Below are 22,193 nucleotides of genomic sequence, written 5' to 3' on the forward strand. Positions count from 1 at the left end.
TAATTAGCTTAAAACTCGAAAAGTTTCATTCTGACCATTCTAAACTGAGCTAACATTTGGAAATTCGTATGTGATTGAATAAACACTTCGATTTTGTCTAGATGTTTGGTATGTTGTAAGAAGCCACCTCTGATGTAGTACATTTCATAGCTTCCTCATGAATATCTTATTTAGAGGGATGCTGAACCATTGGAGGAGAAAATTGCCATATGCCTGTCCAGCGGTGGGTTTTTTGGTTTTTGCTTAGACAGCGTTCAGTTGGCTGTTACACTAGCTGATGAACCAGTGGATTTCCCTACTGTATTGATCTGATTAAATACTAGACTATCACTATAATAGTCTGACAGATGATTATGATCAGTGTAAGAAGGGTTGAGCTGAAGTCTAATCAGGAGAGGAAATACTTGATTTCTTTGTTACTAGATGACATGTTTTAAGGCATTCCCACAGCATGAATTTCGAGAATAGTATTACAAGGAACTTTATTCTCCATTCAAAGATTTGATAAAATACAGGTGAACAATCCCATTCATATTATTGAATAATCATGATCAAATTGTCAAGGAAAATAAATTTATGTATAATAGACTATATTCATATATGTTTCCCAAAAATTTTAAGTTTATTTGTATCTACTTAGCATTTAGTCTCTAAGGTTATTATTTTGAACTCCTGATTAAATGTCCAAGACTAAACCAGACCCTAGTCCCGCTCATTCTCTTTCACCTGGACTCATAATCTACATCAAAATCTTTACAAACAAAAAAAATTTACCAAAAAAGTTTTTTTCTTAAAGACGCAAAAGATAAATATTCTAAGTAAATTCCATGTTGCCTATCATTGAGATGTTTAAGGGCTATATTAACAAATGTAATTTTAGAAATGAAACAGTATCAACAATATAACCCACTAACTTTTCAAGTGGCATATGCAGCGCTTTTTAAAAAACATTTGTTTTGGATCTGGTGGATAGGAGCAGGTATTATAATATTCCCTTTAGAAAATAGAAAAGGTTTAATATAGGAGATATTTACATTTAAAATTAGCTACTGACTAAGCTTTATAGAAAGTGTTTAGAAGTATAATTAGTTTGTGTATCTCCTATATTATGTTATACAGCAAGTATAAATTATTCATTTAACACTGTTCTTATCTTCTGCCTCATTTTTGCCAAATAGTATGTAGCAACACTTTGCATTTTTCAGATATCCTTAGTGTATCACGACGTTGTGCTTTCCGTTGTCTTTGGACAGAGGGATAGCAAAGATGGGCGGTGGCAGTGGTGATGGTGGGTGCACGCGATGGCAGGGAACAGCATGTGGGGTAAGGTCAAATGAACAGGGGCTAGGCAGGAAGAGAAATATGAAACAGGGTAACCTCTCTTGCAGAATTTAAGTATCGAGTTGCCCAGGTCCAGAGTAGTTTCTAGTATAAGTTATCTTGATTATATTTTACTGTCAACATCAGGAGAACAAAAGGAGATGGAGAATGGTAGAGACGGACTCCTCACCTAAGGGCCCATGAACCTCTAGCCTCCCCCTTAATTCGTCTTCTCCGGTATCCCCTTCAACGCTGGTTCGACTCACTCACTGTGGTCGGGCCAGAGCTGTGCACTGAGGGAGAGCATCTTGGGGTGCAGACTGTGTGTAGCCGTGGTAACTGACAGTCTTGCTGTTCTTTTTCTTCGGTGCGTGGTCTGGGCATGCAGAAGTGCCCTTTGTGTGCTGCTTGTTGGCCTCATCCTCCTAGTCATGAGGGCCCCTCCTAACCTGACACACTGGGTCACTGTCGTGTCTCGGTAGTCCTTCTTCCTCAGCTCCCAGCCCACACAAAACCTCTTCTCTGAGCTCTCCAGGTCTTTGGAGGAAAGGCCTTTATCTCTCACGGCCCCAGACCTACTTCTTTTGCCCTCAAGAAGGTCCTCACCAGTATGTCCCCAGGAGGTGCACTAACAGGCAGATATCTTAGAGCTGCAACTATTTAAGGAAATATATCGTTGAAACTCATGGTGACCGTATTTCAAGGTTAGGTTAAAGAATCAATAAAGTCTATACAAAAATCATCATGGCAGATGTTTTAAATGAGCAATGCAGAAGATAGACTAAGACTATAAATACTTCATTTTAGTGCACATGATTTCTTATTTGTCTGAATTCCTAAGGAAACATCATCAGGCTTATAGTATTATTTGTTACAATAAAAATGTAAAAGTTTAAGGAATAAAAAAAAAAAGAAAAGCATGCTATATTAGGGGAATAATAAATGGTTCAGTATTGCTAGAACATTAAGTATGTGTGTGGGGGTGAGGAGGAAACTAAAAAGAAACCGAAAAATAAGATCTAGAAAGTGAAAGTGAGAGGCCACAGAGATCTCAGTTCAGGTCAGATGTCAGTGACGTCTCATATGAGCCAACCTGTCGGGATGTCGCAGGCAGGACCGTGTCCAGTGCTGCTCAAGTCACGTGGGGGCCATGGCAGAGCGGCCTTGACTTACCCAAAAGCAGGCTTTCCTTTGAGAAGAACAGGATTTCCACATGAGCACAACTGCAGAGTCAGATTGTCATATATTTATTTAGACAGGATTTACTCCAGTCATTCATTCACTATTCAAAAAGATTATAAAATAAGCTTTGTCTTTTAATTTCTAAAAATAATTTTTAGCTCTTGTATTAGTCTGTTTGGGCGGCCATAACAAGGTACCACAGGCTGGGTGGCTGAAACAACAGAACTGTATTTTCTCAGAGTTCTGAGAGCCTGGACGTCCTCGATGCAGGCGCTCACGGGGCTGGTTTTGATGAGACCTCTCTCTTGGGCTTGCAGGCGATGCCTTCTCGCGTGTCCTCACGCGGCCCTGCTCTGTGTGCGTGCTCTCCTGGCGCCTCTTCCTCCTCTTGTAAGGACACCAGTACTATTGGATTAAGTCCCCACCTTCTCAGGTTGTGACTCATGTCACCTTAATTACCTCCTGAAGCCCTGTCTTCCAGAGCAGTCACACTGGGGGTTGGGGCTTCAACATACGAACTGGGGGGGGAGACAGTTTAGTCCCTAAAAGCCTCCAAAGAAAAAACCACTCCATTGAAAAATGATAATTGGATGTCTACCTCAGGAGTTAGGAAAAATATGAAAAGTGATAAGACAGAACTTAAATAGTAAAACAAATAATTTTGAATTTGAGACCAAACTCATCCAGCCATCCACAGAAGGCTCTGCTCTGCATGCACAGAGGGGAGAGACTGAGTGTGTCGTGAGTATAGTTGCCACGTGTTAGTCCCCATCAGCTTTTCCGTAACCCTTCGGGTATTTTATCCTTAGGATATTTCTTATGAATGATGCATAATTTTTTATATAATTTTACTAAGTCTATAGATGTTTACGTTAAAAGTTGTATAAGATAAAACTAAATTAAATATGGAATATTAAAGATCACCAAGGAGAGTATAACTTCGAAAATATTATGATAATATTTAATTCAAAATTTTGCCTCCATTATAGCCCATCTAACACAGGATATGAATTTAGATTGCAGAATAAATATTTAACACTCTCTCTCATTTTTGGATGTGGTTGAACTGATAGTAAAATATGGTCATCTATTTTTACTCTTTCGAGCTTATTTATTTCAAGATAGAGCTTTAGGTGTTTAGGGAGGTACCTTTAGGCTCACACCATGAGGAAGAGTAAAACCTCACTCGTTTGTACCTTGCCAAGCCTTGGTGCCACACTCACGGCTTAATTTGTTCCTTGTTGTAGTAAAAAACAGACATTTTGCTAAGTAATTCAATTTTGTGAAAACCTCTTAAAAGGGAATATTTAAAATACTTAAAGAAAACTCTTTCAAGGATGTTAAATGAATTAAATTCTGTAATTGTGACATTCATATCTACTTCTAAGACTAAGTAATGAAGGACCTCCAGTTATTAGCTTACATGCTGGAACTCTGTATGTACCGGGAAGTAACAAATCCATATTTCAGTTAAAGTGCTTTGCCATAGTTTTTACTGTACTATTTCCACCAAGATTATCTAATGCAGTCGCATTTAAGTATTAATGCATTTCTACTGTGTTGAAATGTCTTTATCATTTGGGAAAATCAGTATGTCCCATTCTGGAAAAAAAAGCATGTTTCCTTTTCAGATTTTTCTCCAAACACTGTATTAATTTATAAGATTTATGTGTGTATGTATGTACATGTGTGTGCACGAGTGCGTATATTATGTATATATAATTATTATATTTTATTATATATATTTTATATATAAATTTATATATATATAAAATCTGTGAATAGTGGGAAATTTCTTTGTAAGCTTGCAATATTCTACCTGTTAGAATACAAATTACTTTTGGTACAATCACAAAAGCTTTTCATTGGTAGAAAAACAGCCCTTGCCAATTTGCCTCCAGGAATAATTTCTCTTGTAATGTGATTTCTTCGGCGCCAAGTGCTCTCAGGAGCGGCAGTCTGCTCAGATTTTGATCAAAGATGCAAACTGGAATTTCTAGGCACTCTTCTGACTTCCTAGGTAACACACTGTTGGTGTCATTAAAATGTCCCTTTTACCTTTTAAAATTAAGCTATTTTTTTTTTTCCAATTCAAGGGGACTTATCAACAAAGAAAATATTCCTTCTGGGTTCACCAACCTTGACGATTGTATTTTGAATGCTCCAGAAGTGGAAAAATTACATGAGAGTGCTTCTGGTTCTATTGGAGAAAGGGGCAAACCCAAACGTCAGAAATCCAGTTCTAAACTTTCTGAGCACAATGAGAATCAAGATGGCCTTGTGGTAAGTGAATAATCTTATGAAAGTTTTACTTGTAGCTGGTTAGGAAATAGCACATCTCTTTTCCTTGCTTTGTACAAAATAACTTAAATCTTGAGTTTCACGGAATTATAGAATATGAGTTCTGAAGGAGATCTTAGAACTGCTGAGCATACACACTTATACTTCTTTTTAATAAATATAGAAAAGATTACATTCTGCCAAAGGAACCAGAGACATCACGCACTTTGATTTCCATGTTATTCAAATTGGTCTGATTTTTGTCTTTTTCTTTTTTCTGCTTTTTCTCCCCAAATCCCCCCAGTACATAGTTGTGTATTTTTTAGTTGTGGGTCCTTCTAGTTGTGACATGTGGGATGCTGCCTCAGCGTGGCCTGATGAGCGAGCAGTGTCATGTCCACACCCAGGATCCGAACGAGCAGAACCCTGAGCCACCGACCGGAGTGCTCAAACTTAACCACTCGGCCACGGAGCCAGCCCAAAGCTTTCTCATTCTTTTGAGCATTTGTAAATTTTATTTTTGGAAGAAAATTGTCAACAAAGCATTTTTCCCTATAGTTTATGTGACTATGTAGGAAAAAAATTTAATGAAAGAACTTAAACTGAGGTGAAAGAAAAACACAAAGGGAAAGATGATCATCCATCTTCATGTTCAAAATCTCTTGACGTTCAGAAATTTAGTATCAAATCTATATTCTGTAAAGTATTTTCTTCCAAATTAATCAGAAACACAGAAAAAATTAGTCTCCCATACAGTTACCTCACGCCTGAACCCCGGATTGTTAATTTGATGTAGAAGTTGTAACTAGTGGTTGCAGTCAATAACTAAATATTTATTTGATATAACTATTAATATACCTCATCTTTTTTTGATATGTTCTTCAGTTTCTCCGAGAAGTGAGAGCCAAAGTCTGTCTTCTAATTCTCTTTAGTTTTAAAAAATTTAACAACAAAAAACTGAAGATAAATTTTATGCTATAACATGAACTGGAGTCCCTAATAAAAACAGATAATATGCATTCTTACTGTTCAGTGTGTAAATCCTCTGATCTACTTTATCTCTGACCAGTTTTTAGCTCCATGCTGGGTTTTTCATACACTTAGCAAATCCTATGGGCCACCTATTTTCCTAATGTCAGTTTCTGCATGTGCTCAGAGAAGGTTCCTAATTTTGCCCTAAATAAAATAAATGTAAATACAGATCTGGAGGGAAACATGCTTCTTTGACTACCCCCCCCACACACACATGTCTCGATATTCTGTTTCTAGAAATAAACTGAACAGCTAGAATGGACAGAAGCAATTGTCCACCTCAAACCCGTGTCTGACACAGTTCTCCAAATAAAGAATGTAAGCTTTGGAACCATTACATTAAATGTTTTTTAACATTAACTTAATTCTTATTTTGGGGGAAAGTAAATTTTTAAGTCAAATAAATGATACTAACATCATTAGCTCTTTATTTGGCCCATGATTTGCTTATCTGCCAAAGAGAATTGCAATGACTAAAAGTCTGACACTTGGCTTCTTTGAAAAGAATGTACTTCTCTATCTGAATCCCTTTTTACATGAACTTAACTCATCAATGATTTTTTTTCGCCAAGAATAGCGCCTTAACTCAGCTAGGTGATAACAGCTAATAAAAGTGGAAAAGTACATTTATTCCTTAGAATAAGTGTTTGTGATACAACCATGGGCATAGTCTTTGTTTAGAAACATTTGGATGAGAGAGGCTAATTCCATTTTGGTCTTTGTTGTGTGAAAGGATTTGCCCCCACTGTAGCTGCCAGTTTCCGCATTCCCGGTTTGTCGTGTCATATGTTAACATAAGGGAGCCAAGCGGACCATGTCTTTGTTGCAATGAATAATTTAAAACCCTACCAACAGCACTTAGAGAAAAGAGGAACTCCTCCTCTGAGAAGTGAGGGTGTTCTTGAAGATCTTTTCTAACTCGCATATTCCATGAATGTTTGAATCTAATCTTCACAGGTAACCACAAAGCAAGGAGCCAGGGAACATAACAATGACCAGTATTTAGACTGCCTCTGAAGGTTAAGTTGTGCATCTTAATTTCTCACTTATTTTTAACCTGATTTTACTTTCCCCAATTGTCCTCCAAAACCTTCCCTATCCATTCTCAGTTCTTTACACCCTGACTAAACTTTTGTTTCTATAGCTGAAAAAAAAAAAAAGAATTATACATAATTAAATGCCTTCTATGTACCAGGAAGTATTTCAGGTCCTCAGGATAAAGCAGTGGAAAGAACAGGGAAAAATTGCTGCCCTCGTGGAACTTAGATTCTAGTAGGGGAAACAGACAATAATCAAGATAAATAAGTAAAGCATAACATATTAGATATCAGTAACTACTGGGAAGAAAAATAAAACAGGAAATGGGGACAAGGAAGTATTAGGGGCAAAGGGTTGCAATTTTAAATAGAATGGTCAGAGAAAGACTCCCAAGAATTTTACATTAATTATAAAGATCTAGAAGAAGTAAGGAAGCAAGCCACACTATAATAGCAGGTGCAAAGGCCCTGAGACAGTCATTTGTCTGAATGTTCAAGAAACCACAAAAACACCATTGTGGTTGGAAGAGAGTGAGTAAAGTGAAGGAGGTAATGGGAGAGAGAGAGCCGATTAAATGGGCCTCACAGATCATTGTCAGGACTCTGCCTTTGCTCTGGGTGAGATTAGAATCCATTTGAGGGTTCTAGGTAGAATGGTGATCTGACTTACTGAAATTTGCTACTATGTTGAGAATAGACAGCAAGCAGGCGAGGGCAGAAGCAGGAAAACCAGTTAGGAAGCTATTGCAATGATACAGGTTTGAGATGATGATGGTTTGAACTAAGGTGATACCAGAGCCAGCACACAGTGCCTTGCAGGCTGTGCAGTGCGCTGCTCTAGGGAGCACTGTGCACACCGGCTAAAACATGAGTGATTTCTCCTGGAGTAGTGCATTGCCGTAGTCATGAAGCAGTGGATGGGTTCTGGATATATCTGAAGGTAGAATTGACAGGATTTCCTGACGTTACCTATGGGGTATGAAAGTTATAGAGGAGTCAAAGATGACTCCAAGTTTTTTGGCCTGAGCAACTAGAAGATTTGTGTTGCCAATTTACTAGGATGGAGAAGACAAACATTTGGGGATAATATCATGAGTTGAGTTTGGGACATGTTAAGATCGAGCTGCCCATCAGATGTCTAAGAGGAGATATCAAGGAGGCAACTGGATTTCTGGGCTGATAGCTTAGGGAGGAGATCTGGCAGGAGATGCGATGTGGGAGTCATCAGCAGATAGAGGATATTTAAAGCCAGTACATTGGGTGAAATAACCGAGGGAGAGCCTGTGGAGAGAAAAGAGAAGTGGTCCCAGGGACTGTGACCCCTGAAGCACAGCAACATTCAGAGGATGGGGGAAATAAGGTACAAGTAGAAGAGACTCAAGAAGGAGCAACCAGCAAAGTACAGAAGAAGCAAAGGAGAAGACAAGCGAGGTGAGTTTGGAGGCTTGGAAGCCAAGTGAACCCAGTATCTCGAGTTGGAGAGGGAGTCCGATGATTGGTCAAGTGGAAGACTGAGAGTGTGACCATTAGAATTAGCAAGCTGGAGGTCACTTAAGAGCAGTTTGGGTGGAGAGATGGAAACAGAAGCCATTTTCCAGAGAAAATGAGAGGAGAGCAACTGAAGACAGTAATAATTTCCCAGTGATCTCACCAGCCCACAGCACAGCCACAAGGGAGAAGATTGTCAACCTGAAAAAGATCATCTTGTAGATTTGGAATCTCTAAAGTGGGAACTGTCTGGGCACTTTCCCCTTTGGCCTTTCACCTCTCAAGGTTATGATGAGCAGAGACCAAGTCTACACATAATTCAGAACTCAGAAATTAGTGGCAGTAAGTGACATTAGAGTATTCTGCCTTGTCTCTAAGTAAACTGCTAGCTCACACCTCAATCTCTCTCAGGAGGAGAGCTTGTCCCCTGATTTACTTTGAAGAGTAAAGGCAGCCAGCTTGTGTTTCAGCAGCTTCCCTAACTCCTGCTTCAAAGTTTCTCTAGATCTCCACCCATTTTATTTTCTCATTGACTCAAATGATAAAGTAGTTTTTCTAAATTCTAAGGTTAACCTCTAAGGTTAAGAAGTGTCTTTGGAAATTCTGTTTTCTACATTCTTCTCCCCACCCCATCCCGTGTATGTGCACACACACACACACACACACACGCACGCACACACACACACACTTACTTTTCTTTGCTGCTTCTCCCTTGGCTCATTTTTGTTGGCCTAGAAGGTCTCTATCTCTAAAAATGTTCTCTCTCGGCCACAATTTCACAGTTTAAATCAAAAACCTTAACTCAGTCATGCATTTTATCGAATAATCCTACTTTTGCCGGTCTGTTCTACTGACATACTTTTAATATGGAAAGACTGTAAGTATTCATTTGCTCACCACAAGGATGTCTGTAATCATGAAGAATCAGAAGCAACTTAAATGTTCAAAAGTAGGTGACCAGATAAGTGACATTTGTCTGTCAAGTCAATAAAATATTATTTAATGATTGAAAATTGTGGTTCTGGACTATGTAATAAAATGGAAAATCTTTGACAAGTCGTATTTTAAATGCTTTGCATATATTATCAATTTTAATCTCTCCAATAATCCTTAAGGTAGGTATTATTATTATCATCATCATCCTCATATTAAACATGAGGAAAATGAGACCCAGGAAATTAAACAATTTGTCCACGGTTACACAAAGGTGGTAGAGCTGGGATTCCACTATGTTCTTCCTCGATATTAAAAGTAGGTTATGAAGCAATATCTACTGTGCGTGCATTTGCGTATATGGATATGTGTGTACATTTATATATATGTATATATGTATATAAATATTCATTCCTAGGAAAAAATGGTGGAAAGGAAATATACCTAAAAGTGATTGTATGCTTGTATTAGGTGGTGGTGGTAATATTAGAGGCAATTGTTATTCCATCCTGTTTTCCAAATATTCTCTGTGTGATTACATTAATTCTATAATAAGCATTACATTTAATATATAAAAAACAAAAACATAGCCCAGGAGCTCTCTTATTTGCAAACAACATCTACTTAATGCTGTGTACACCCTCTGAAATCACAGGCAAGGTTCAAGGAAAGAGCATAGGTCTTGTGATCAGAACTGAATTTCAGTTTCAACTTTATCACTTAATAGTTGTGGCAGGTGGCCGTGTGATTTAGCTTTAGTTATTTCCTCTTTAAAATGGGGAGATTAATATCTCATCGTGTTTTTTGTGAGATTTAAATGCAACAAAATGTGCTAAAGAACAGGAACATCTGAAAACAATGCGTATTTCAGTTCCTTTCTGTCTCTCTGCTCTGATGTCCAATCTCTTTCCTTCATTTTGCCATCAAACATTTTGAACAGTCTGCACTTGTTAGTTCCAATTCTTTTCACATTTGCTCATCAACCCCTGTAGTCCAGATTCTACCCCCACTTCTTTGCAGAAACTGCTTTCTCCATGTCACTGGTTGGACATGTGGTAGGAACTGGCCTTCTAAGACCCCTGTGCTATGACGTCAGCTTGGTCCTTGACATCCCTGAGTCCTTGTGGTGCTTGATACTTTGTCCCTTTTTCTCAGAACTGTTCCTCCCTGGGCCTCAATGAGGTTGACCTCTCCTTGTCCTCTTAACACAATGATTATATTCTTTTTTCCTGTATGCTTCACTGGCTAATCTTCCACAAAGCACGCTTTGGTGTACATGTTACCCAGATTTTTGTCTCATATCTCTTTTCCATTAGCACTTTGGTGATCAAAACAGACACACTTTCCAGGCTGGGCCCATGGTGTAGTGGTTAAGTTCTCACGCTCCACTTCACTGGCCCTGGGTTCGCAGGTTTGGATCCCAGGTGTGGACCTAGCACCACTCGTCAAGCCACACTGTGGCGACATCCCACATAAAATAGAGGAAGATTAGCACAGATGTTAGCTAAGTGACAGTCTTCCTCAAGCAAAATGAGGAAGATTGGCAACAGATGTTAGCTCAGGGGCAGTCTTCCTTACACACACACACAAACAGACGCTTTCTGCCATCCTCAAGTTTACATTCTCGTGGGATGAGACAGATAAAAATCAAGTAAATATGCAGTCAGATGGTGATACATGCTGTGGAGAGAACTGAAGCAGGGTAAAAAGACAGGAAGTGGTGGGAGGTTAAGGATTGATGTTGTACAGAGGACGCTCAGGTCAGGTCTCACTGAGAATCATATTTGTGCAGAGACCTACAGGAGGTGAGGGAGTGAGCCATCAGGGTATGTGGGGAGAGACTATCTAGGCAGATGGGACAGCAGGCTTAGCCTGCTGAGGGTAAGCAAGAGGCTGCTGTTGTTGGAACAGAGTTGAGGGAGGAGCATTGTAGGAGATGAGGTCAGAGACGTAGCAAGAGTCCTGATCACTTAAGACTTTGTAGCCATTTTTAGGTCTCCGGCATTTACCTCGAGTGAGATGAAGAGCTATTAGAGGATTAAAAGGAAGAAAGTCATTTTCTGATGTACCTTTTGAAAGGATCACTCGGGCAACTGTGTTAAAAATAGCCCATGGGTAGTAAGGGACAGATGAGAACTAAAGCAAAATAATTGACCTAATCTAAGCAAGAGATGATATCAATTTAGGCCAGTTTAGTGGAGATGGTAAGAAGTGGTCAGACTATGGATGTATTTTGAAGTGGAACCAAGAGGATTGTTTAATGGATTGGATGTTGGATGTGAAGAAAAAGGCAGGATGACTCCAAGACTTTCGGAGTAGCTAGAAGGATGGAGTTGCCATTTACCAAGATGGAGAAGACTGTTGGTGGAGTAAGTTTGGAGTAAAAAATCAAAAGTTCCATTTGGATATGTTGAACTTGAGATGTGTTTATTAGTAAAGAAGTCAAGTAGGCAGTTAGACCTATGATTCTGGAGTTCAGGGGAGAGATGGAATAAGTTTGGAAGTCTTTGGCACACACTTGGTATTTAAAGCCTTGAGACAGGCTGAGCTGACTCCTAGGGAATGTACAAAACGAAAGGGTCCAAGGACCGTGCCCTGGGATATACAAACCTTTAGAAGGTAGGCAGATGAGAAGGTACAAGCAAAAGAGATTAAGAAGGAGCAGCTAGCAAGTTTCAGTACCACATAGGGGCAAGAGCCTTGTTACATCTGAGTCAAGAGAAAATCAGAAGAAAGAAATTGGAATAGTGAGTGAATGATTATTTCACCTATATCTAGCAAACCCATATCTACCTTGATGGGAGCTATTTTGGTGGGAAGAGGGAGGAAAAAGACTAGTTAGATGGGTCCAAGAGGAAATAGGAGGAAGTGAATTGGGTAATGTAGGTATGGAAAGTCTTTGAACAGGTTTTGCTCTATAGGGTAAAGGAAAATGAGAGCAGCTGGAGACAATGCAAGATCAAGAGACAGTTTTTAAAAGGCAGTGATATCACAGAGTATTTTAGTAAGATAAGCCAAAAGAGAGGGGGAAATGATGCCATAGAAAGGGATCAATTGTAGAATCTATATTCTTGAGTAATTGATAGGGGATGGACCGAGTAGAAGATTGAAGGGCTTTGATCGTAAATTGCTTTGATCTAAAGACCCATCTCGTGGGAAACTTGAACAGTTTTCCCCCACTGCCTCCTTTGTATAACACAAAAGGTCATCCCTGTGTTCCAGCCACAACCTACCTTTCCTCTAAGAAAAGTGATTACTCTTCTAAGTTTAATCTCACCATGTTTATGCACACATCTAGGATTCCTTTCCTTTATGTACTATTGAGTAAGGGAAGAATGTGCTGGCCACTTTGAATTTTATGTTTTGTCGATTGATGTTTAACATTGCTATTCGGATAGAACCTATCTTAGAAATGAAGATAATATTCACAGTGTGACAAACTACAGTTGGAACAGTAACCAAGATACAAAAGTCATAATGAGAAGGACCAGTGTCTATCTGGTTCACGATTCACTATTGTACCCCAATGCCCAGCATGGTTCAGCCCTTGCAAAAAATGTGTTGAAAAAATGAGTGAATGAATGGTTGTCAACTTGTTTAACAAAAAGACCCAAAATGCAATGTCTTGAACACAGTAAATGTTCTTTTCCCCTTGACAATCTAAAACAGGAGTTAGGGCCAGAGAGAGGAGTAGAGGACTTGTTCAACACAGTTTTTCAAGGACCCAGGCCAACTGCCTGTCTGCCGTCTTCAGCCAGTAGCTTCTAGGATGCTGTGGTGGTTTTGATCTCCATTCCAGCTCAGAAAAAGAGAGCTCGAACATGGAGGAATGTACCCAGTGGGGCAATGTATTGGCCAGACCTGGAAGTCACACACATCACTTCTCACATCCTGTTGGAGAGAAGTTTTAGTCATGTGGCCATATCCAATTGCAAGTGAGGCTGGGAAATGTGTGGTTGCTGGGCATGTGGCTACTTCGCTGCTGTGGAAGAAGGGTAGACTGGATTTGGGTGGATAGCTAGCAAGCTCTTCCATAGGCATCCGCTTGCAGAACTAGTTGTTCGTTTTGAAGTGGATTAATTTATACAGTTTTAAGCAATAAAACATAAAGTATACAAAAGGTACAAAAAGAAACTCAAATCTGCCTTTAATCCCTTGTGAATAAGAATATATCATTCTCCTTGGCTTTGAGCTCAAGGTTAGAATAATGAGGCTGTTTTGACCATCAGTGTGCTATGCAGCCCTCAGACTGAACTGCTTGTACATTGAGAGAAGGCATTTTTTTTAGTGTCCTCTGTAAAGGCTTTGTCAACATTTTACAGTTTTAGAAGACAAATTTGTTTTTGCTCCAAGTATTTTCAAGTGCTTCAGTGGTCAAACAGGTTTTTGAGCCTAGCTTTCACTGCCAAAACAGAGAGGGGGCCAGGGGGAAGAATTGAAAATACATTCCACAGTCAAAGCTAATTTTTTCAAAGCTTTTGCTCTTTTTACGTTTGAGGTTATTTTTATAATTGTAGAGGGTGGTTCTTAAAATTCAGTTCCTTCTAACACCCAAAATTGCACAAATAAATTATATCATAGCAAATCTGTGTGTTTTGAAAGTCACTGGTAGGACTTACCTGAAGCAGAATTTTATGCATTACAAAATAGGTTTTATCTGGTTTTTAAAAAAATGCAATTCAAAAAGCAATTTTATTATAATTGAAGTCATAATCTGTTCTTTGCTATTTCCTAAAATTACCTATTTCTTTTAAAAGATCCTAACTTTATAAGACTAAAATAAAAGCTAACGCAATAAAACATTTTTATAGGAATTCTATTACTTCAACCTTTAATAAACAAAAACATTAATGAGGTACTCTTTCACCACATCTGCAGAAGTGTTTGGGACAATAAAACAATTCAAAACCTTCCAAAGGCATTGAGTGGATATTTTCTCATAAGACAGGTACTATTAACAACTACAGAAGCTTTGAAAGTCCGGTAACATACTTCTCTTACAATGGAAGCATTTTACGTTTCAGCCGTTATTTTGACCTGTACATTCCATTTTTGCCTTCCCCCATCTCAGTGAAGTAGGGAACTGCTGATCTATTTCTTTATCTTAATCTTCCCTCCCTAAACCTTAGGCAAAGGGTGGCAATTTGAATTTATAAAATGTTTTGCACCCATGGAAATAGGTAACTTTTGTCACTGTACTCATAGATCTTTTACTACCCTTGTTAGTTTCATTCTGAAAAAACTGGGTTAGGTTGCCAGTTGTAACACATTCTTCACTTGTTCCTGTTTCCAAAACGTATAGGGGCAACCCAACCAGCTTAGCAAAGGAACAGTGTGTCCTCATATGCTGCTTTAGTGAAAGCAGACCATGAATATGCAACAGTCTCAAATGTGTGGAGGAAAACATGAAAATTGGAATTCTTCTAAAGCCTTAGAGAGGAATACTGAACAATATTGAAAGTCACCCTTTGTCAAGGACATCTATAAAAACTCACATCCTTGGAGAGTTCTTAAACATTTGTATCAAACATTTTTTAAAAGGTGGGGTGGGGGAGGGAGCTGAAGTTATTGCTTGTTTTAACACTGGAGATCAGCTAAACTTTCTCACATTTCACAACTGCTTTTTACAAAGCCTTCTATTGTATAACATAATTCTATTTTTTCTGTAATTCTCAAAACCTGTCTAGATTCTATCTTGGTTCTTTCTGTTTAGGAGAAAATCTTCTAACGTATTCTAACTGAAATATCTTTAAATTTAATGCAATTATGGTTTGTTTTCTGTTCTCTGTTTCTGAATATTTCTTAGCCTTACTGTAAAGATTTTTATTTCCTCTGAAATAGTCATTTGCATATAATTATAAATGTATTTCCTTGCCATTGTTTTAAAATGATCTGAAGGTAGAGGGTTGTGCTTTCCCTAGGAATTCATATTTCAGAGCTTTAGGAAACACTAATACTATTGCACTAGATCTTACACTAAAGATTTTGATAATCTATTAAAGATTACAATGAGAACAAAGATTCTTTGTTATAGATATATCCCTCTTTATCAGGAATATCGCATTCAGGAAATAAGAGCAATTATGCTTTGGTTTACTGAGAGCTATTTTAGAGAGGCCTCTTCTAAAACAAACTGTAGAGGTTTAAAAATGTAAATATTGTTGAATGTTGTCATAATTATTTTTTATTTCTCAGATCCATTCTAAAATTATCTGTGTGAATTATTGAAGCAGTTAAGTCGATGTTCAGTAATGGCAGATACGCACACTGTATTTCCCATTCCTGGGACGTTGTCTTAACTCTGGACAGATAGTACTAAAATATTTTTCTTGGGGATTTCATAGTTTTAGAAGTAATAATAACAACATCAACAATGATAGCTAACGTTCATTAAATGTGCCAGGTATTATCCTAGTGCTTTATGTGTATTGTCTCATTTAATCCTCATGACCATTCTATGTTAAGTATTGTTCCCATCTCCATTTTCCAGATGAGGAAACTGAAGGTCAAATAGGGTCATACAGTTGGTAGATGATGGAGCTAGGATTCAAACTCAAATATTCTGACTCGAGAGCCATCATTATAACTATTATGTTATGCCATCTCCCTTTGTTTCTATTCTTGAATGGAGCCTAAAGTTTTAAACTTTAAGAATTCCAGACAAGTTGGCCAAACCAACATAAATGGAAATAATTCATCCATCTACCAAGCCAAAGATTAGTTATCTACTCTAATTTTATGTTCACTTTGTGGAGATTTTTATATATGTCAGTTTCATGGGATTATTGTGAACCTTAATCCGATTTACTTTGCAAAGGGTTTTTCATAATGGGAGGTTATAAATATGTAGATGTACACATGTTGCTTCAATATGGGTTCGTTCTTTGTTTCAATGACCCAGAATACATGAATTGTGCTTAATGTCCTTTTAATGCAGATGTGAATCTTTGAGTTCAAGGAAATTCAGGTCCAAATCTCCAAGGCAGTTATGTTTTTGCGTCTGCTGAGTGTAAATGTGCCCTTATTTGCTTATTTGTCATCTTTCTTCATGGAGATGCTTAATTGTTCGGTGCTCAGTCATCTGAATTGTATTTAGGAACTATTGGCCATATTCAGAGAGGCAGTCAAAAACTCTTAGAAATACTCCTCCTGATGAGCGTTAGGCCCTCTCAGTCAGCCTGAAATACAAGTTATTCAAATTAAGTTTTCTATTTATATTTTTTCCGTCTTGGCTAATATAAAGATTAACATTAAATATTGAGAAAGAAAAGTTCTTAATTCCATTTCTTTTTATGGATCGTTTACAGCTTAAGTATAAGCCACATATCACCCCAGATCATATTGGCGGTATATACTGAAAAGACGTTAAATAAGCAATGAATGTTATCTCAGTTTCTGATGAGATTCGAGGTCAGATTCCTCAATTCTAGTTCTAATGCCACCCTGATGTTCTTACAATCTGGGTTTTGCTATGTTTAGCTGTAAAATGTCGGTAGCACCTAACAAGGATGTTGTGGGGCACAATGACCATTCCTATGATGCTGTCAGTTATCTTCATTAAAGGGATGATAAGGTTCAACATACAATTTTATGCACACAGCAAATAATAAACTGTCATAATTTTACTAGTTTTAACAAAGCTAGAAATATGAGGACTAGAATTAATTTATAGCTGCATATCATCTGATTTTTCCATGTTAAAGAAAGGAAGGTCTGTTGCATATTTCTTACCATTCCGACTAGGCAACGAATGATTCGTTTTGTTACAGAATATGGAAAGTCTCGGTTCCCCACCTTCTCACGAGAGGACTGCGCCTGATGATGTTGAACTGATGTCCGATGAAAGGTAATTTTAGAATTTTCTCCTTGCATCGTTTGCAAGAGTATGAATAGATTTGTTTTTCATTTAATACAATGTGCCTTATGAGAACTGAAAGAATAGAATTAAGGGCTATATGTTTACTAACAGTATTTTATAGCAAGGAAAATGCTTAGCATAGAAAATCTACCATGATGCTATAAAGGCAAATAACCATATTCGTGTTTGTGTTTCTAGTTTTGTTTTACTCTGATAATTTTTTCGTTTGTTCTCGATTTTTATAAGAATTTGATTTAGAGCTACTCAGCCTACTTTTAAAGTAAATGGAATCATAATTTAATGGATGAACAGCATTGTTATAAAACAGAGTGACATTTTTGATATTTTGTTGTTGTTGCTGTTGTTTATAGCAAAGAAAATGAAAAAGAGGATGGACACACCCAGCATTTTGAGGTGAGTAGCTAACAGAAAGACTGTGACTGTGACAGGGCGGTTGAGACATTCTTGAGAGTGTATGTGAAGTGTTATTGGCTTGTCAATAGGGTTAATGAGCTTAAGTGACAGGACTGCGATTGGTTAGAAAGGCAAGTACTGAGACAGAGATTCCTTGAGAAATCATAAGAACTCTTTTCTTTGGCTTTTTAAATTCTTTTATTTTGCTTGTGAAGATAAACTTCAGTAGCATGGAGATTTCTCTTTAGATTTTTCCATAAAATGAAACAAAACAAAAAGCCAAAATATTGGCCTGATTTTTTCCAATGATTTTATGCATTTTTTAAGTGATTGGAATACTGTGTTTTAGTGGGTCTGTCACAGGGATTATCTCATTAATTTTCACAGTAATATAAAATCACCTTGAGTTGTTAAATGCAATTCATTTTCTGAGTTTTGTGTCTCATTTGTAGTAAACAACAGAGAGAAAATATGTAACTCCCTTATGTTGTCTATATCTCAAAGTTCCACTTCCTCTGCTGACCTCTGAGTGCCACCGTGCTGACCCCAGCGTTGGGTTTTCCTTGCTCCCGACTCTGGTTTCCATTCGTTGTGCTTGACCTCCTCCTTCAGTGATGTTTGCGCATGTTGTCTACTGCTGCTGCCCGCGGCCAGCTCCACCTGCACTCTTATTATCAGGTCTTTAAGGGACAAGAATGAAAGCATTCTCAACTCGTTCTTGGATTCTGACTCTTGATATCTTAATTCTACATAGAACTCTCCCTCCAACCCAGTGTAATCCTAATCTTTGTTGGGCTCTGACCTCATTCACTGATGGGTTTATTCCATAATATTGTGGAATAAATAGTATTATGTAAATAATACTGTAAAATAGTATTATTTGCTATGTACAGCTACTGTGCTAGGGGCTGAGATTTAGTCACAGCTACGGTCCCTGCCTGCATGGAGTTTACAATCTAGCAGATTGAGAATCTGAAAGCTGCAGGCTCCCTTCTTAGGAAAGCACGTGCTCATGTAAAATTTGGCATAAAATTGCTGGAAATTAATTGCCGCCTCTTCCCCAATGCTATGGATTTCTCATGTTTCTTCTCTTCAATTCTTGTCACGTGTACTTCTTCGTTAACCTGGCCAGGTAATAGGAAGGGAATGCTTCCTCTCTCTGACTTGACAGCTTCTGAACCACTTCTTTCATCTCTTATTTCCAGCTTGTTTCCGCTTCCTTCCTTGGGACCCAGGCTACAGGCTGACATTCTTTCCTTATCTCTAGGCACCATTTTTCAGAGCAGTTTCCCCATGATAGTGTTGTTTTACTTTTCTTCTGGTTTCATCCTTTCTCTGCTGTTCCTCTGCTCGCAGCAAGCACCTACTCATCATGCTATTGAACGTGATTTTATAGAAATTTGCTCTGTTGGCCTCCTGGAGAGGTCTTCTCAGTTCTTCCCTATGCTTATCATCCTCAATGAGATAAAAGGGTTTGGATCAACCTATGTGGGTGGACTTCATAACATTAACTCATAAATTCCAAGTGGCACCCAAACTAAATCCATGCTGAACTCCGTTTGCCTTGGTGTTTTTGTGGACAGCTCCATGGCAGTGGATGAATCATGGGGAAAGAATCTCAAATCCTTCTTCCATGTGCCAGGACCTATTCTTACATGTTTCACCCATGTGCATTTACCAGGCAGCACCCAGCCCACTGTTGGCACTCCTTAAGCGTTCACTATTAATAATCATTTCCATCATAATAATTTCAGCTAGGAGATAAAATTAGGTGGTGAGTTAAAGTCTAGACTAAGCTCTATGTGTCACCTTTCTTTCACAACTGCACCAAAGGAGAAAAAAGACGTCACTCCACAAAATTGGCATTGTGTTCCTCCTCATGAAGGCATGTGCTGCTTTCACTGAAGGAAATATATTTTATTATGATTAATGAAGGACTGTGAAAAGATCTGCCTTCCATTTTTAAAGCTCTTTCCCTACTTAAAGTGTATTGTAATTTCTTACTTTGAATATATGCAGCACTTTCTGGAAGGTATTATACAACACACTAGTTAATCTGGTTTTCTGGTAATACCACAATAATTCTTAAATTTCAGATGTGAAAACTAAGTCTGGACTTTGGTTACCCCTCCCAGAATTCTGTCTAGCCAGTATTTTACTTAAGTCTCATATAGCATCATATCAAGATGCCAAAATTTACGTGCCCTCTATAAATGGATATGACAATGTTTCCAGTTTTGTTTTCCGTTGAGGCAGATTTTGTCCTCATTAATACTGTCCTTTAAACTCTCAGATTCATATAAGATAATACAGCAAATGACAGCTGTTAGGGAAAGGTGGTTTGTCCTTCTTGTTTTGACTGGTATTTCCATTAAAATGAGGAACAGTCGCTTTCAGCCTCAGAAACCCTCCTTAGAGGGGTGGATGTGCGGGGAGAGGCTCCACTTAGAGTCAGCTTCTCATAGGCAAATGCAGGCCTACTGTGACTTTGTCTTTTAAATAATCACTTGCAGCCTTAAATGTGTTTTTGTTTGAATGAATGTGTTGAAAAGTGAACATGGGCTTGTCCCTTTGTGGCACATCTTTTTAATTTCTTTCAATTGTGCAACTAATCTTATCCAAAAAGAGAGTCTGCTGAGATCTCACATGGTCAATGAGAGTTATCTATTTTCTATTTCATCTGAGTTTGTCATGTGGTTTGTATTAAAATTTGTTTAGTGACATATTGCCAATGAAAAAAAGTCACTTCAAAATGCCAAAAATTAGAGTATGACTTCTTCGGGTAGGTTTTGGAAAGGCCGACATTTTAATAAAATATCCTGTTTGGACTGTATCAAATGAGAAATCATAAGGAAGAACCCTGAGCATATGGCATCTAGAGTCTTTGTTCTTTTGTTTGTTTTTAAATTCAATTAACAACTGAAAGTATCCAGAAAAAAGGTCATCCTTAAAGCTAGCAATTTCTAGATTCTTAAAGATATCACTGAAAATACAGATTTTCGGAACTCTGTTTACAGTGGAGTTCATACCTTACACTTCAATTTGATTCCTTCCAATAAGTTATTTTCTATTGTGAAAATATTTAATGGTTCTGTGTGAAATCCAGCCTTATCCTTAATCTGTTTGTCAAGAAAGCAAAATCTGTAAGAATTATTAATGACATGGAAGGGCATTACGTTATCTGGGAGAGGTCATTTTATGTCAGAAGTATAAAGTTGATGAAGTGTTAAATTCTTTCAAGATATTTTTACATTCTTTATGCTTTCTAAGCCTACTGCTTAGAAGAGCTTAGAAGCATACCTTTGATAACAAACAAGACATTCATAATAAACAAAAGACTATTTCCCTTTTTTTTTTTTATCCTGCTTAAAAAGAAGAGGAGAAAGAGAAAAGAAAGAAGATAAGGCTTTCCAGTCAAGACTGAGAATTAATATTAATGATCACAAGATCTTAAATGTAGGCTTTTATTTGCCCTAAGAAGGTTTGAGATGGATTCTGAAATATCCATCAACAAGTGTTTATGAAATGGATGACTCTTTTATTTCAACTTCACTGTATTTCATGGAAGCTTTAGGATTTTGTTATTGGTTTTAATATTAGAACCAGAAAAATTTAAAAACTCTGTTTGGATTCACTTCCAATTCCATCCAGTCTCAAAAGGTTCCTGAAGCTTTGCAGTTCCCATGGATTTTGGAAATTTGTCCATTTTCCTTTATGGTCAGGCCAAACAGTAAATGTTTCTGTTCTGTGTGGTGGTTCTGTTGCCACTGTGTGGTTCCTTCCTGTGCAAACTGCATTATACAGGACACTCTGGGATACTGTCGTTCCTGGCTCTGGTAAGCTGTTAGTTAGGCTGCTTATCCATATCCTGCGCAGGGCAGGAGAAGGGATGGAACAAAAATCCACCAACTCTGTGAAGCCAAGGAAGGAGCAGGAGCAACAGAGTCTGGGGATAGGCCAGACCCAGCTAGACAGGGATAAGTCTTGACAAAGATCAGATAGATAGACTAGTAGTTAATGGTTCCTTCACCTGAACGAAGAATGTCACCAGAGGCCCCAGGCAAGGCGAGTTCTCTCTCTATTTGCCCCCTAGCATCCTGTGTATTTCTTTGAGAACATGCATGACACTTGGCACTTATGTGTTCAGTGTCTCCCTTCTACACTAAATCCCATTATCTTATGTTTGTTCTAATTGAGATATAATTAACATAAGACATTTTATTAGTTTCAGGAGTACAACATAATGATTTGATATTTGCATATATTGCAAAATGATCACAAGTCTAGTTAACATCCATCACCATACAGAGTAAATTTTTTTCTCTTGTGACCATTATCTTAATTCTGTAATTCCAGTGCCTAGGATATAGTATGTGTTCAGTAAACACTTGCCAAATGAATGACCAGGAAAGGGAGGTAGGGCATAAATGCAAATAACATTTCTTTTACAGTTACTATGGGCTAGCTGCTTTTATACATGTTTTTCATTTAATCCTCACAATAACTTTATGAAGTCTTGTTCCTGTATTAGAGAAAAGGAAGCTAAAATACAAAGAGGTTTTCTCACTAAAGATCCCAGAGTTCTCTGCCTCTAAAACCCAGCCCTGTCTGCCACACCATATCGTCTCTCCGAAGAGCCAAACACTCCG

General features: G+C 38.0%; 1 protein-coding gene across 19 annotated transcripts in view; it reads left to right on the top strand.

The window, feature by feature from the left end:
- Positions 1–22,193, top strand: part of FAM13A (family with sequence similarity 13 member A) — a 314,872-nt gene that overhangs the window by 254,626 nt on the left and 38,053 nt on the right. For all 19 annotated transcript variants that reach the window (XR_011538612.1, XM_070614305.1, XM_070614309.1 and 16 more), the window contains 3 exons: positions 4,599–4,785; positions 17,042–17,118; positions 17,502–17,544. Coding sequence is in view for 18 of the 19 variants with exons in the window: in XM_070614305.1 (XP_070470406.1) it covers positions 4,599–4,785; positions 17,042–17,118; positions 17,502–17,544 (307 nt within the window). In the remaining variant the exon portion in view is untranslated. The remainder of the gene's footprint in view (positions 1–4,598; positions 4,786–17,041; positions 17,119–17,501; positions 17,545–22,193) is intronic.

Source organism: Equus przewalskii, chromosome 3 (assembly GCF_037783145.1).
Source record: "Equus przewalskii isolate Varuska chromosome 3, EquPr2, whole genome shotgun sequence".
NCBI classification, from domain to species: Eukaryota; Metazoa; Chordata; class Mammalia; order Perissodactyla; family Equidae; genus Equus; species Equus przewalskii.